This window comes from Sceloporus undulatus, chromosome 2 (genome assembly GCF_019175285.1).
Source record: "Sceloporus undulatus isolate JIND9_A2432 ecotype Alabama chromosome 2, SceUnd_v1.1, whole genome shotgun sequence".
NCBI classification, from domain to species: domain Eukaryota; kingdom Metazoa; phylum Chordata; class Lepidosauria; order Squamata; family Phrynosomatidae; genus Sceloporus; species Sceloporus undulatus.
This window is the reverse complement of record NC_056523.1, coordinates 314,584,253-314,601,290: the sequence shown is the minus strand read 5'-3', so window position 1 is coordinate 314,601,290 and position 17,038 is coordinate 314,584,253. Positions and strand designations below refer to the sequence as shown.

The 17,038-nt window shown below is 39.1% G+C and overlaps 1 protein-coding gene across 3 annotated transcripts in view; it reads left to right on the top strand.

The window, feature by feature from the left end:
* The window catches only part of WDR7 (WD repeat domain 7), a 323,814-nt gene that overhangs the window by 224,757 nt on the left and 82,019 nt on the right, over window positions 1–17,038 (top strand). For 2 of the 3 annotated variants that reach the window (XM_042451351.1, XM_042451352.1), the window contains 3 exons: window positions 275–392; window positions 4,214–4,363; window positions 8,226–8,305. In XM_042451351.1, the coding sequence (XP_042307285.1) occupies window positions 275–392; window positions 4,214–4,363; window positions 8,226–8,305 (348 nt within the window). Of the gene's footprint in view, window positions 1–274; window positions 393–4,213; window positions 4,364–8,225; window positions 8,309–17,038 lie in introns of all 3 variants that reach the window. The other variant, XM_042451350.1, reaches the window with a different exon arrangement.

Here is a 17,038-nt window from a genome sequence, read left to right as displayed (position 1 = left end):
GATAATTTGTTAACAAGGTCTTTTTAACACTTTGGACAGATGCACATACTGTTTTCAATCTTCATGGTTAATTATTTGATTTTGTATTAGATGCTAGAACACCCTGACTCCTAATCACTGCTCATTGTTGGAAGTCCATTATATTCTAACTGTTTGAGTGCTCCCGTTGACCTTGAACTGACATTATAAGCTGTGTCTAATCTTTTCACTCTATATTTCTAATGCTTCTTTTCTTCCTTTTCCCCCCTTCCCTCTTTGTCTGATCTCTGATTAGCATCACAATGGGGCTGCCTCTGAGTCCAGCAGCTGACTCCGCCCGCTCTGCACGACACGCTCTCTCGCTCATTGCCACGGCCAGACCACCCGCCTTCATAACAACCATTGCCAAGGAGGTGAGCAAAAGAACTTTTCAAGGGCTCATGGTGTTCCACTCCAGCAAGGGCACTGGCTTCCTTCCTAATTCTGTAACATTTTGAAACTGATTTACCTTTTTAACATAAACATTTCTTTTCTTGCATATGTTTATTAACTTGCTTAAAAGAAATACCATGGGCCCTTGGTATCTGCTGGGGTTTGGTCCCATGGGTGCTCAAATCCATTAAATACAGTGGCACAATAAAATAACATCCCTTACATAAAACAGCAAAATCAAGGTTGGCTATTTGGAATATATACTTTAAAAAAAATATTTTCAAGCCTGGCTGTTTGACACCATGGATAAGGAGGGCCAACTGTATAACCTTTTTTGTTTACTCACACATATATATGCACACTGTGAGTATAATGCACTTTAGCAGGGCCCTGGATCAGTAGTGTAATCTGCAGAGTAATTTTATGTATAAACATACTTTATCCTTTTAGACTTTTGCCAATGATTGATTGATAGGTAGGTGGGTAGATACCTGCCAAATAGCCATATAACATTTATTCTATCACATTGTATTGTAACTAAAAACCAAAACCCAGGGTAGAGTGACAGAAATAGTTTTTGAACTGGATTCTCTGTACCTGCATGGCAAGGGATTGGACTACATAGCCCTTGCACTTTCTTCAAAGGCTACCTCTGCACTGCAAAATAATGCAGTTTGACACCACTTTAACTGCCATGGCTCAATGCTGTGGAACTCTGGGATTTGTAATTTTGTGAGATCTTTATCCTTCTCTGTCAGAGAGCTCTGGTGCCACAACAAACTACAAATCCCAGGATTCCATAGGAATGAGTTATAGCATTTAAAGCTATTTCAAATTGCACTATTTCTGTGGGGCAGAACATAAACATAAAATTACTCTGCAGTTACTGTGTGATCCTATGATTCAATGTCACCACTTGATGTCTGTACAAAAAAGTAAACTGACCACAACAGGATACACATAAAGTAGGTGTATTCTTACCCTGTATTCTGTATTGTCCAAGACACTGGTGCCAGAGGTTTATAATGTATAGGCCCACTATCTGTGATCTTCCTGCCCTTCATAATAATGAGTGTTTCATACAATTATAGTTAAATTCTACAAATGTAAATAGTTTTTCCACACACCTAAATTAATCTTGGTGTCCAGCTTAATAGAACAATCTCACTTGTATTTCCAGAGCGTATTCTGACTATTCATCTGTACCATAAGGGAGAAGGAATGCATTTGGTGAAGCTTATAACACACCTCTGGTTGTACTCTTATAAACTCACTCAGTGTGCTATACAGTGGTGCCTCGGGTTACGAACTTAATCGTTCCGCCGCGGCGTTCGTAACCCGATTTTTTTCGTAACCCGAAAAAGCCATAGGCGCTAGCGCTGGAAGCCGCGTTTCGCAAAAAGCGCCAAAAAGCACCAAAAAATTTTTTCGTAAGCCGAAAAAAAAAATGTAACCCGGAACAGTTTTTTCCTATGGGATTTTTTCGTATCCCGGAAATTTCGTAAGGCGGAGCTTTCGTATCCCGGGGTACCACTGTACTTAAAATGAGTCTTATTGCTGATCATTTTATCCACAGCAAAGTTGATTAATTTTATAATAATAATAATAAAAAATAAAAAACTTTATTTATATACCACCTTTCCTGTAGATCAAAGCGGTTTACAATATAGCGGGTATGTGACACATGTCACAGTACAGAACAATAAAATACCTCACTAGTTACAATTCACAGTTTCATACAATTTCATAAAAATATGAGTCATGTCCAAACCATTAAAACCAACGGTTATGGGAGGAAGTTCCTAATCTAAACCGAATTGGGAGGGTATGCTGCTAGAAAGAGGTGAGTTTTTAATGCCTTCTTAAAGGCTACTAATGTGGGACAGTCGGATCTTTAAATAATAAAAACTTTATTTATATAAATATCATTTTGCAGTGATCCTTTTGGCAAAGGAGTTATAAAATAGAATCCTTTAGTCTTCAGTCTAAAAACTCAAGCCAGTGTGGCGTAGTGTTTTGAGTGTTGGACTATAACTCTGGAGACCAATGTTTGATTCCCAGCTTTGCCATGAATGCTACAGGGTGGCCTTGGGCAGGTCTCCTGGCCTCAGGGGAAGGTAATGGCAAACCTCCTCTGAACAAATCTTGCCAAGAGAACCCCATGATAGGGTTGCCTTAGGGTCGTCATAAGTCGGAGACAACTTGAAGGCACACAACAACATAAAACCTTATGAAATATAATCTCAACCATTTTTTGAAAAATTCATGGAAGTCCTTTCATCATAGAGTTGTGTTTGAGAAGCTAATGGTGAATGAATTAATAGGGAAATAAACGGAGAATATACTGGAAAGGGTTAAATATATTAATTGATCAAGATTCATGGTAATGCACATAATCTTTAATGGTGAACAGATGTTCCCATTCTGTTTCATTAGTGTTCTGTGGATTGGTTTTTCCCTGTTCCAATCCACTTACCTTCTGATTAAACTTAAGATAATTTCTAAAACAAATTTTGAAATTGGTGAATACCCAGTTTGCCAGTTTTTAGGTTGCACCCCTTGCTCCGGCTATCAATGATCCTCAGTGTATATATGGATTGATTAAGTCACAGTGTGAAAAAGGAATCTTGATATGATCCTATTAGGACTGATTTAGCAACATAAAAAAGTGCTTTTGTGCTCATGTGTATTGGTAACCTGGAAAGGAAAAGAGATTGCTGGCTCCATTGAAAACTGTTGTAAATTCTGTGTTTGCTAAGTGTAAGTATCAAAAATAGGGGGGGAAATTAAAACTTCAGCACCATACAGCAAGGAAGAAATAGAATTTGAAGAATTACTAATTACTGTACAGGCACACTTCAATCAACAAAGCTTCTGACAGATAAGCTCTTTTTTACAAAGCCCTTTTTATGTCTAAACATCTCCCCTTTTCCTCCTTGGCCTCTGTCTAACTAGAAGGTTTTTTAACATCATCAGCATTGGGAAGATGATGAAGTAGTGCTGGAGAAAAACAGACTTTTAGCGTTGCTTTGCAACATGTTGAGTGCAGTGAGAAATTCAAGTGGGTGGGAAGGCTGGGAGGGTTTGGGATACAATGGACAATGAGACATTTATTGTATGCTTATTCTATTTCATGGATGTTTTATTGTTAGCTGCTTTGATCTTTTTGGAGAAGCGGGATACAAATCATTGTTGTTGTTGTTGTTGACTGAGTTTGGAAAGAATGTGATTCTACTCCAGCCAGTCCTGTGTCTTGTACAACAGGCAAGTCCAAACAGCAGCTGCCTCCAGAATTCCTTGCTCAGTATGTGTGAATACCAAAACAGAAAGAAAAGAGAAAAACAAATAAGCCTCCCTCACCAGCTACCCCAACATATTAAAAGAGGATAGATCTAAATTTGGCAATTAAAATGAAAATCATAAGAAAAGTGCAGCTTGTGAAAATAAAAAGTCATTCCTGGATTCATAGGGAAGAAACTTTGAAGTGGTCTCTTGGAGGTTCAAAACATTTTTCTTTACATTTGCAAAACTTACTTGACCTGGTTGTTTCATTTCACACGAGCATAATGTTTTGAATAAAATGTTTGCTGAAATAAATTAACCAGCACTTCTTTTTTGTGATGTATGAACTATTCCTTCTGTTATTTTTGCCTCTAGTACCAAATTTTCTGTTAAAGAAGTATTGCCCAGGAACACATCTGCTTTGTTAATTAGGCATACCTATAATTAGAAATAAAGTATAGAGAGAAATTTTAATGGAAAAGAATTGTAAGCATCCTTAATAAGTCTGCTGTTTTCCTAGGTGCATAGACATACTGCTCTCCAGGCAAATACTCAGTCTCAACAGAATATTCATACATCTACCCTGGCTCGGGCAAAGGGAGAAATTCTAAGAGTTATTGAAATACTTATAGAAAAAATGCCCTCTGATGTTGTGGATCTCCTTGTAGAGGTAAAGTTCTATTTTTCTATCCATACATATGTTTGTTTTTTTAATTTGGTAGGCTGGTTATTCTAAATTTTCATTTAGCTTTCAAAATGTTTGCATTTTGCGTGCCCGTCATTTCAGAAGTTGGGACAAATCCTTTCTCATTGGCAACTTGATGGTAACAGGTACAATCTCTGCCAAGCATTTCACACATGTTAAGTGTAATAATTTAAATGGTCAGATAAACTAATCAAAGGTTGTTTACATGCAGTTGTAGACTAGATTTTTGGCATATAAAAAGTCTCAGCTTCAATCCACACTATCTCTAGGCTTAGGAGAAACTACCATCTGAAATCCTGATGTTGAACAAGAGAGAACAGTACTCTGATTCAGAACATGGCAGCTTATTTAATTATAAAATACATTTTTATATTAACTGTGCAGGCTAAAGATTCTGATAATCCAAAAAGTAGCTTTTCCAAACTCTGATTCTGGGTGCAGGAGGAAAAAAGATAAAATTGAAACAAATGATTGTGACAATGCTTACAGAAGGAAAAATAGTGAAGTGAACAAGCATGAGATGTTGATGAGGTTTTTCCCTGTAGAAGAAAGGGGGGTGGTTTGAAAATCAGGGAGATAACAAAAAGTTTAAGAAGGTAGAGAATTGAAGATGATAGACAGAATAACATTTTATGAGCTGAAACCAAACAAATGTTGAGTAATGAAGAGAGGAGAATGTGGCAAGAGAAGAACCTTCGGACAATATTACCTCATGAGGATATGAATGCATGGGGTGAGAAGACAGATAAATTAAAGGCAGTTCTTAATGTGAGAAGGTATGTGCCTAACAATTAAACATCAAAATTGATACCAAAGCAGAGATCCTATAAACCCAAAATACTAGGACAGCTTATCCTTGGGTCACTGTAAGTATTTTTTTTAATTCTTAACAAAAAAAAAAAAAAAAAGGAATCATCCCCTTGTCTTATTAGAGTGACAAAAAGTGACATCTTTGGATCACTTATAGGAAGCACTGACCCTCTCCACTCTTTCCACCTTGGCACTACATCTGTCCTTTTTAAATGCCTGGATGGGAAAATGGTGGCAGTGGTAGCTCTCTCCTGAAAGGAACACTGAGAAAAATTAGGCTTTCAAAAATTGGATAATACAGATGTGTATGATAGTAAGCTTTTCTGGGTTAAAATCAGGCAGAGGTATCACATTAAAGTTAAAGGCTATAACCACTCCTATTGTGGTTGCCATTTTCTTTGCTTTTCCTTTCCATCCTTTTTGATGTGTGTGTGCTTAGCCCTAGGCCGCGGGTGCCTGCCTGTGCCTGATTTGCCACACATCCCAAATCCACGCACCATTTACTGTAGTTCACTCCCAGCCATCCAGCGCTTTAGGGTGAACCCAAACAGTTATGGCCATCTGCCGGGGAGGTCTTTGATTGTGAGTTTTCTGCTGGCAGGGGATGGACTGGATAGCCCTTGTGGTCTCGTCTAGGCTCTGTGACTCTATGACTCTGGGGATTTTGTAAGCTCTTGACAAGTTTTTCCTTTGCTTGCCTTAGCACTTTACAATCACCTGTTACAGACAGCCAAATAAAGCGCTTCGAGTCACAGTGGAGGTATGGTGTTTCAATGATGCATGCGTCCTAGAGAGTCCAGAAGTCGCATCAAAGCCACGCTCCAGCCCTAAGGACTGGAGCGTGGCTTGGTGTGGGCTTCTGGACTCTTAGGACGCATGCATCAGTGACACACCATACCTCCACTGTGACTCGAAGCAGCTTTATTTTGGCTGTCTGTAACAGGCATATGCCCTTAGATTTTACCTTTGGTTTATCCACCAGTTTATATCAAAATTCATAATTTTGGTCCCAAAACATGCCCTTGACTTAACATAAGGTCAACTTAATCAGTGTGGTATAGCGTTTGAGTGTTGGACTAGAATCTGGAGACCAGGTAGCCATGTTGACCATATAGCAAAATACAGTATCATCCAAAATCCACAAAACCCGGGAGAGCAGGGTTTGACCCGGCTTGGACATGTTGACCCACTGGGCGACCTTGGGAAAGTCACACACACTCAGAGGATGGCAATGGCAAACTCCTCTAAGACACTTGCCAAAAACCCATATGCTTGCCTTAGTGTCACCATGAGTAAAAATGACTGGGGGCACACAACAACAAGAAGAGCAAACATAACAGTATTCTTTCTCCTTCTCCCTTCAATCAAGAGCTGTGAGCTACAAACATTAGTGACACAGCACATATTGTGCATATTTTGTATGCAGAGCAGCCAAGGTTTCCAAATATAATCTGTGACATCTGCAGTTATAATGATATGTTATCTGACAAGCCCACCTTTTTGTACCCATTTTACCTTAATTGTACAATAAAAGTGGTAAGAAGATGGAAAGGGACAGGCAAAAAGCAACAGGAGGAGTGGATTGGGGGGAGGGTGGAGGGAAGGAGAAGCCAGGAGAGAAAGAAATGGATTGATTTGAAAAAAATAATAATTGATTATCCATGCCAGCCTTGTGTAATATAGATTAAGAATTTTAAAGGAGTTCATTGCAGCTCGCCCCAAATTATGTATAATAGAGATCAGTCCAGAATACAATCATTGGGATGGAGGTACTGAACAGAATACACTTCCACCTCCCAGAAAGACTCCACATACTTTCCTTTCATACAGATCCGTGGGGTGCACTTGCTTTTCAACCTAAAAGCCCTTCTAAAAGTGCCCCAAAATATTAATAATGATTGTAATTTATTTGACATATACAAGAAGAAACCAGTCCAGGACATAACAGTTGGGGAGAAGTTACTGAGCAGAGTCACAATGCACTTCCTACCCCGGAAAGACATCAGACACTTTTCCTCCATGACAGGCCCATGGGGGTGCATCTGAAAGGGCCCGGATTGCTTGAGGGCTTTTGACTTCCTGCTGAGCAAATAAATCACTCCCTTCCTTTCCAAGAAAACTTCTTTTTCCCATCCTTCTTTTTTAAACTTCTTCCCAACATATCTGTTCATATCTGGTTCAAAAAGTTCCCCCTCTCTGCTTCCAGCTCTCCTCTCAAAGAAATCACAGGCTGTTAAAGTCTGTCTAAAAACAGAGCCATCTGACACATTTCCTCCAATTCTATTTTTTTTCCTCTAGAGGCAGAAGGTATTCCTCTTTTACAGGAAGCACTCACCCCATTAAACTGTAATGTCCTAATTCGCTAAAGTATGCGTTGTTTGTGTGGGCACCACCACCATCACCACCATGGTCGACAACACCATCATCACTCTATTCTTAACTTCAGCTTTTATTAAGGAATCTACAAAGTATTTAGAACATTAGTGAATTAATAACTGATGAGTAAATTCCAAACTCTGATTATGCTATCATTGGTGGGTTTCATCTGTTTGCTTTTAGAGCAACAAACTGGCTAGTGGGACATATCAGATGTTTTCACTTACTTGGCAGTGCTACCACTGGGAAGCATGGTTTACTGGGATGCAAACATGGTGATTATGATTGAAACTGTCGCAATGATGATGCTTAAGAAATTATATGAGCACTTTTCAAAAGTGCTGTTATGTTATAGAATTAAAAAATATAGCCATGTTAATAGGTAGAATCAGTATGTAGAGAGATGCTTATAGCACCTTTGAGACTAACGTAAAGAAAGAGGTTGGGACCCCTGAGCTTTTGTAGACTTCAGTCACTTCTCAGATGCTTTTTGTTTGTTGAATAATAGTTAAAATACCACTGGCATGGCTTTCCTTTCCAAGGTTTTTTAAAATTATTATTATCATAAATCATGAAGCTTAGAATAAGGAAAGCTTATGGATATTATTGTACAATTACATTGTTTACATTTTATGTACAGGTTATGGATATCATCATGTACTGCCTTGAAGGTTCATTAGTCAAGAAAAGAGAGCTTCAGGAGTGCTTTCCAGCCATCTGCAGTAGGATCACAATATAAAAATGTGGATACAAATACTATCCCTGCTTTACTGTCTTCTCTTGGCATTAGGAAAAAAGTGGCCTGTCCAGAAAGTCTAACCTACAGGGTTAATTGATTCAGTCAAGTCCTACCTACCTCCCTCCTATCTAGCACTGTCCAGATGATTTCAACTATAACCCCTGGATCCCAGCCAGTGGAATTCATAATTGAATGATGGGAACTGTAGTCCAAAACACATGGAGGGCATGGATTAGGGAAGGCTGATCTAATCTTGTATCATGAAGAAATTGTATATTTTGGATAAGGCAAATGTTTTTTGATAAATTTTAGTTTACAAATGAGTGGGGAAAGGGCTTGAAGGTTTCCAAAACCACATCTCATTTGCTGCTGTTCATCATGGCAACAGTGGCCTTGTCCCACAGAAAGTATCATCATAAAGTCAGACCAGAGTGAGAATAGGAGTAGAAAGCAGGCTCTTTTCTGCACACTAATGTCTTCTGAGTGGGACACATTCAGAAAAGCAGTAGGCAGTGTCAATCATAAGTACAGCACTGATATTAGAAGGTACTTGGTTAGCTGCAGGCCCAAACCAAAATCATACAAGAAAAGAACAATGGTGACAAAGTGGGTACCATGGGACACTGTCAATTTTTATATAGCTCCTACATAATGGCCTCCAGAAACATGAGGCCTAAAATTATTTTCCTGCCAGAAAGACTTTTACAGATAGAAAGTCACTTTGTTACTTTAGGAACATTAAATGTGCTTTGTGTGATTTTGTTTGGCATAAAATTATCACTTTTTGTATATCAAAAGGCAGAACCTTTTAAGAAAATAATTACAAATACGGTGCTTTCTGCACCGCCATTGGACGTCCGAGGACGTCCCATTTAAAAAAGGGGCGTCCTTAAGCGCCCCTGGGCCTAGTACGGACTCCGTCCGTACAAGATGGGCCGGCCCTTCTACATGGCCGGCACCACTTTGTGTATCGGACGCTGAGCGTCCGTACGCGTCGCGTGCGCGTTGTGATGTAGCGAGCGCGCCCCTGGGCTCGCTACGTCACAAACGCGACGGAAAAGAAGCTCCATTTGGAGCTTCTTTTACGGTCCGCGCGGGAGTCGGGCGGTGAAGGCTCCGGCTCCCCCGCGGACCTACTGGCGGCGGCAGCAGAGCGCCACAAAGCGGAGGTATGAACCCCGCCTACATTTCCTTTTTTAAACAAAAGATCTTACAAATGTTGTCACAAGGAATACCTAAATTGTGAAAAATCTCTGTTGGTTTTGCCAATAGTAAGAGAATCAGAATGAAAAGCACTCTTTTCCAAAAAAGAACTCTAGAAAATGAAAGTGGAACGAATTACAGTGATCTGATACCATGCATCAGTTTCTTAAGCTGACAGTTTGTGGTAGAAAAAAAAAAAATAAAAAAAAAAAAAAGAATGGTCTTTTCTCCCCTTACATGCCAGGGACCAAGAAGCTGTACTGTATTTGTGCCCATTCATTTAAAATAGTTTCTTTCCTGGAATCTTGTAGCAGACTAGTTGCCGATGGCTCACACAACACCATATTGGTCTAGGGACCACCACATTGACTAGTACCGTTGTATAAAGGCTGCATCTGCACTGCAGAAATAATCTGGTTTGATAGCACTTTAACTGCCCTGGCTCAATACTAATGGAATTATGGGAACTATATTTTGTAGTCTTCACAACTGCAGTTCCCAGAATTCCAGAGCATTGAGCCAGGGCAGTTAAAGTGGTGTCAAATCAGATTATTTTTGCAGTGCAGATGAAGCCCAAGTCTTAAATACCTGCTATACCATTTTTGGAAATATTATGAAGAAAATAAATGTATGAATGCTGTTTTTAAAACATTTTATTATTCTAAGAGAAAAAAATCCATAATGCTTTTTAATTCTTTTCCAGAAAAATGAGGTTTTGGGGGAAATTGTGTCTCCTCCCCCCCCCCCAGCTTTTTCCTTTTTTGTTTTTCCAGACCTTCACATTTCTAGAAGAGCTACTTAACAGTTCCTAAAAGGAACTTTTTGCTTCATGCAGAAGGCATGGCTCTTGTAGGTGTGCTTTTGTTACCTCCACCAAAGTTGAAAAGTATTGCCAACATAACCAGTTCTTTAAACACCCATGTATGTGTTTTAGGGATCATCAGCTCAATAATATTTCTAAAGTACATCACACACATATATAGATATGTCATCTTAAGCTTTACCACATTTGTTGCAGGAAATCCTGAAATCCACCAGAAATGTGTCTTCTGCAGAAAGGTGTGAAGCTACTCCAGCTAAGACAAAGCAGAATTCCTTCACAGACTATAGAATGTAGAAATGTAGGGCATTGATGATAACTGTGTTTTAGCAAACTGTGAAAACAAGAAAAGAACCTAAGTTCTTATGGGCTGTGCTACTGAAAAAAATCCCCTATTCTTCAGATACTTGAAATGCAAAGGCAAGAACAAGTTCACATTATCATAAGAAAACTTTTTATTATGAAGGCTGGTTTTATTAAAGGCACATTGCCTTTTAAATTGTGTAAAATAGCATGCACTATATCTTATTCTACATAATTATAGCTGCCATAAAAATGATACAGCATTCTCCTAATGACAGGATGGATTAGCTTTCCAACCAGAAGAAAAAAATTATATGATTTTGCTTTGTAACTCTGGAGGGAATCCAAGTGGAAACACTTGGCATAATCCTCTTACTAAATCTTCTAATATCTTAATGATCTCCCTGCTATATTGACTAAATGCATAATTGCATACCTGTTGTGCCCTAGTGATAGAAAGACCTACCAAGTCTCTCCTGTATAAATTAAGCAGATTTGGGGCAGGTTTTGTGAATCCTTTGGATCAGCCCTACCATTAGGCAGACTATGGTGGCCAACTCAGGAAGATAGTTTGGGGTGTCATGAAAGGGGGCAATAAGGTGCTACCGATTTATTTTACTATTATTGTATTTTTGTTGCCTGTGACTGAGCATGTATTTGTGGAATGCTCTCACTTGAATTCTGTTCATTTTGACTTAACAATCAAGCATGTTGTTTCTGTTCCGCAACAAATGTCTTGGGTCTGCCAGAGATACTTCCTTGGTAGAACCTCTGTAGATGCAGCTTGGTTTCTGCATTAAATCTCTCTTGGTGCCATCCAGAGGTTAGCCAACACTTTTATCTTTCCTCACTTCTTGTTAGCTATCCTCAGGTGTATCCCAACTCATGGCAACCCTGTGGATGAGAAATCTCCAAAACCCCCTGTCCTTCACTGGTCTGCTTAGGTCCTGCAAATTCAGAGCTATGACCTCTCTAATTGAGTCTATCCATTTAGCATGCGGTCTTCCTCTCTTTATCCTTCCCTCTACTATTCCTAGCATTATTGTCTTTACTAATGAGTCATGCCTTCTCACAGTGTCATACCCAAATAACTGAACTGCCTTTTATCACTTTCATGATTGTCTCTGCCCCTTAGAACAGTTGTTCCTTATGTTTTTTTGAGACTCCTTGAATGTGCATGGTGCTTCCTGTTACTAAGAGAATCTACTATAAGTTGAGAAATTTATGCCCCAAAATGAGCTCCAAAATCCTGGGTAGACGAATACATGGGGTAATACAGCAATACAGTGGGGATCCAAGGTAACACCCCCCCACTGATATACATAACAGTGGGATCTCCCCTCCCAATTCCTCCAGGCCCTCATTTTTTATTTGCATCAGTCTTTTACATTGTGAGCCGCTTTGAGCCCACTGCAACCAATGGCAGTGCAGCTTGAGATATCCCTCGACATATCCACTGGTCATACCAAAATCCCCAGTTTTGGTCCCAAAATGTACCCTCGACTTATATATTACATTGAATTGTACTCGAGTATATACGGTAGATCTGCTTCATTTATTCAGTCAATCAGTTAAAAACATTTTGATTTGCTAAAATGTACCAAGATAATTGATTTGAAGATGTATGAAGATGTTTACTATGGCGGGTTACAGACCACCGAAAAGCGGCAGTCTGGCTCCGCCTCCGCTTGCAGCATCCGGGAGCCGCAGCCTTTAAACCCTGCGGTTCCCGGACGCTGCAGAGAAGGAGCGCAGAAATCGCGCTCCTTCTCAGGCCCCGGAAGAGACGCTGCAAGGCGCTAGTCGCGCGCTCACGGCATCATTTCTGGGGCGCGACGTGCGGACGCAATGCATCCGCTACGTCAAGATGGCGGCGGCTGTGTGGAACGGCCACCCCCATTTTGTGCGCGCGGAGCCCGTACTAGGGTTAGGGGTATGTGGAAGCACCGCCCCTTCCTAACCCTAGTACGCGCTCGTGGCAAACTATATGGCGGTTTGTAACCCGCCTATAAGTATTTTTTAAAAGTGCACATGTCATCTTAGAGGAAGCATTCTTGCTAGCATGTGAGAGAAGAAAGAAATTTTTTTACAGTCGTGCCTACTGCAGCATGTGGGTCACTTTAAAATAGAAGGTAGTTTTTATCATTTTAACAGTGTTTGCACTTACACATATTTATACAGTGGACCCTTGTTATACGCTGGGGTTTGGTTCCAAGATCCCCCGTAGATAACAAAATCCGTAGGCGCTCAAGTCCCATTAAATATAATGACATAGCAAAGTGGTATCCCTTATAAAAAATGGGAAATCAAGGTTTGATATTTGAAATTTATACCTTTTTTTTTAACATTTTCAAACAGTGGATGCTTGAATCCGTGTATAAAAAACCAGTGTATAAGTAGGGCCGACTGTATTCACATAATGGATCATTCTTTTAAAACTCATAGATGGTTTAAAAATGCCTTTGAATAGATAACGACCTAGGCAGTTACTTCTCACATTACCTACTTTTATTCTCACAGAGGATGCCAAATTGATGGAGGGCCTGTTGATAGTTTAAGTTCCCAATTAGGGAGTCCATCTCATTTAATTCATTTAAACAAAATGGTGGAACCTCATGTTGGTTCAGGTATCACGTGAATAACCCATATGGTACCTTTTGCTTCAGTGCTGTACTGTAAGCATCAGGTCCTTCTTTTTTGCTTGAGCAAACCTCACTTGCAGGTTCTCAGGCCTCATTTGCTCTGAGATCTGCTTACTGTGTATACCCAGAAAGAAAGTTTTTTTCCCCCAACTTGGTAAAACATCAACTGATTCCCCAGCCAGGTTTCTTGTTTCATAGCACACTTTATAAACTCCCTATATACCTTTTTGGATATTTTGCAAGCTACTGAGACATATATATGAGATGTCAGAGTCCAAGGCTGGCAGTGTCACCAGAGTCCAGAGCATTAGAAAGCTGTTGCCAGACATATTGGGCCTACAGGAACCATTTCAAGTCTTATTGGGAGTTTTGAGAAACCCCATTACCAAACCTCCCATCCAAATTCTTTTTAAAAACCAAATCATGGTGACTCCCAGATTCCTAATAATGGTAAAGCTTTTATTCAGTCTCCCTATCATTGCCACAAGTACTAGATGTGTCAAATCAAGCTTTAATATCTCAAATTCATTTGGGCTCCCCATATATAATTCTCTTTACATAGAGCCGTGGTGTTTCAGCAGAAATGATTTCTTCTGAGTAATCTTTTCTTTTCTTTTTTGGTAGGTGCCTATTAAAATGCCAGACAGAAATCCTACAAACTGAAACAATAAAACAGTAATAGTAATTGTGTTAGACATAGGGTAATGTAGTTTTTGACATTTTGAAAATGTTACAGATAGCAGGACTTCCTCTGTTCCCTAAGACTGACGTAGGCCCTAATTGAGCAAAATGCTCTTGCCTTTAAAGTATCACTGCAGAATTTTATGGTAGTTTGGATTAACATTCAGTGAGGATAGTCCAATGGGAACTTTTACTGATAACAACTCGTTATGTGAATGAATCTTTAGAAAGTGAACCATAAAGGAAATCTTTATATTCTTATCCTTTTTTATTCATTTTGCTGGCTCTTTCACAGGAGAGGTTCCTAGTGGATTATATCCAGTCCCTTAGTTAACTTTGTTGAGCTCATCATCAGCCTGAAGGATGTCTTTGTTTTCTGGTTTTGATTTATAGAGAAATAATTAGTTTAGTTCTCAACTATCCTATATAAGGTTGTTGTTTTTTACTTCGAGTATTTGACATTAATTCCAGTGCTTTGCTAATTGTTTTCTGTATCTTTTCATTTTGTGGAAATTCTTTCTTACATAAGTGCATAATTTATTTTATAATTGGCTATCAAGTGTTTCAGGATACTTCAAGTAAACTGACAGGTATGAGTTTCAGCCAACTGAGATATACAGTACCATGAAACCATGTAAACACTGGACAATATAACACAAAAGGAAATCAAGACTGTTATGTTATACCCACTACATAGAATGCCAGCAAAGGCAAGAACTTATTTATGCCTTCCAGAAAGAGCATCTCAGCCCTCATTGTGGTAGAACATCAGTAGTGTGCACATGTTTTTATTGATAGAGAAGGATGGATTAGATAAGTATCAGTAGAAAAAGAAGATGATTCCCAGAGCAGTCCAGGAAAGTGAAGTATAGAAATGTACATAGTGAAGGGGGAAAATGGGAATGGTGGGAAGTGACGAAAAATGGTGGACTAAGAGCCATTATGAGTAAGGATTCTTGTTCATCTTCTGTTTTTAGGCTGGACTACCTTTAAAAAAAAAAGCTTGTTCAGTAAACAAACATAGAGAACTTCCATGCTAGAATTACATTATGAATTTTACATAATGGAAGATATAGTTCTTGCTTCCACTTCAAACATGCTTTCACTGCTTGAACTTTTCAGGTCACCTCTTCAGCATCCAGACTGGGCCATAGTCTTTCAGAGCAGCCTTACTTCAAGCAGTCAATAACAGTGGTAGCCAAATAACTCAGAGGAACTGATAGGGAGACTGCACATCCACTGACCACATCCCCCTCCCCTCCTGTTGAGACATCTTTTTGACCTCTGTTTGGCGCTCCAGTTTAGAGGACATTTCTCAGTTTCTTTAGCTGTGCACTGATTACTTATTTCCTGTACTACCTTCTTTCCTGCAGTTTACTCTTCACAACAGTGATAGTAGCAAAAGGTTGCTCCTCAAGGGAGTACAGAAGTGTGAGCCTAAGTGTGCACTTACGGTTGCACTTGGGCTTTATGAGAGCTTGGAGGGATATTGTAAATGCTTAGAGAATAAGTTGTATTGAGACTACCAATGAGCTTTATCTTTTTTCTTAATTTATTTGTAAAAGGAAAGAATGACCACCATAAAACAACATAAAATTACATGACACAAGTTTATGAGATACATTTTGACATAAGCATAAAATAATCTTTAAGCTGTTCTATTTTTTAAATACAAGCTTTGCCTTTCTCTGCTTGAATTTATTTTCTGTTCTGAAAAGTTCTATATGTGGTGCAGAGAACACCCAGCTGACCAATCAGAAGGCACCTGGAGTCCAGCCAATAGGATGTGGGCTGGGACTTTTTAAAATCCCGTGTGTCCATTGGTTTTGACAGTTGGAATGTTGGCAGTTAGAAGGTAGACAGTTGAGGGAACAGTTGAGTCCAAGAGAGGACTGAGTTCCATGAGTTCCTGAGGGAATAGTTAGTTGGGGCTTGGAATCGTGAGAGTAAGGGTTCCAGAGATAGAGAAGGACAGTTAGGGGTAGAGTCTGAGTGGAAAAGGACTCCCTACCGTTATACTCCCAGGACTCTAGAAAAGGGAGTGGCTGGAGTGTGATATCCTGCGGGATAGTGTCAGCCTTGGTGACTGTTAGGTCTAATTTTAAGAGAGGAACTTAATAGGAGGATTGAGTGACTCTTAGTTATATGAAACTGATTATTTAGATAAAGATTTATAAACCCAACGGTAACTGTAACAAAGTAGAAAGTAACAATTACATAAGATATTATATTAAAACCAACACTGTTAAACCTTCTTGTAAATAAAATGTATTTGTTTGATTCAAAAAGGACACACCTGGACTTGAGTTAATACCACACTACTCACATTACAAAACACAGGTGGCAGCAGTGGAATAACAAAAGTCCCAAGCACTTGCCACAATAGAAAAGTTGTTCATTACACTATAATACAGCACAGTTGAAAGAATACCAGTTCATGGAGGTAAGGTTTCAAGTAATGTTAGACAATTGCCATCTTCCTGGCAATTAAAAATAATTATGAGGTCATTTTCTTCCACAACTAAATTAAAACAATTCAGCAGTTCTCCTAGAGTGTTCAGAAGCATTTTAATCCTGTTACTTGCTCAATAAAATAAAAATCGTTGCTATCCTCAGTTCTCCTGTGCACACACACACACACACACACACACACATGCATGAATTCTCATAAATCAATACCAATAATAATTATCATGGTTAGAAATTAATTTAAATTTGTGCAGCATTAAATACCTTCAGTCATATATTTTAACCTTATTTTGCCTCATATCGGGCTGTTAAACTGCAGGAAATAATTTTCAAAATTCATTTTCAAGTCTCAGTTGTAAGAGAACTCAACTCTTTTTCCTCTTTTTAATAAGAAATATTTTTGAATAATTTCGTCTTAAAAATGGCTTTTCACCACTGAATTTTTCATTAGGAATGTCTTGTTATTTTAATTCAGTGCTGTATAGTTAGACCAAAATCTGGTTCCCAGAGGGATAGCTATGATATCCTTCTGTGTTGGGGTTTGAAGGTATTACATTACAGTAGTTCGTCTCTCACTTGAGTGATAGTGCAGGGGA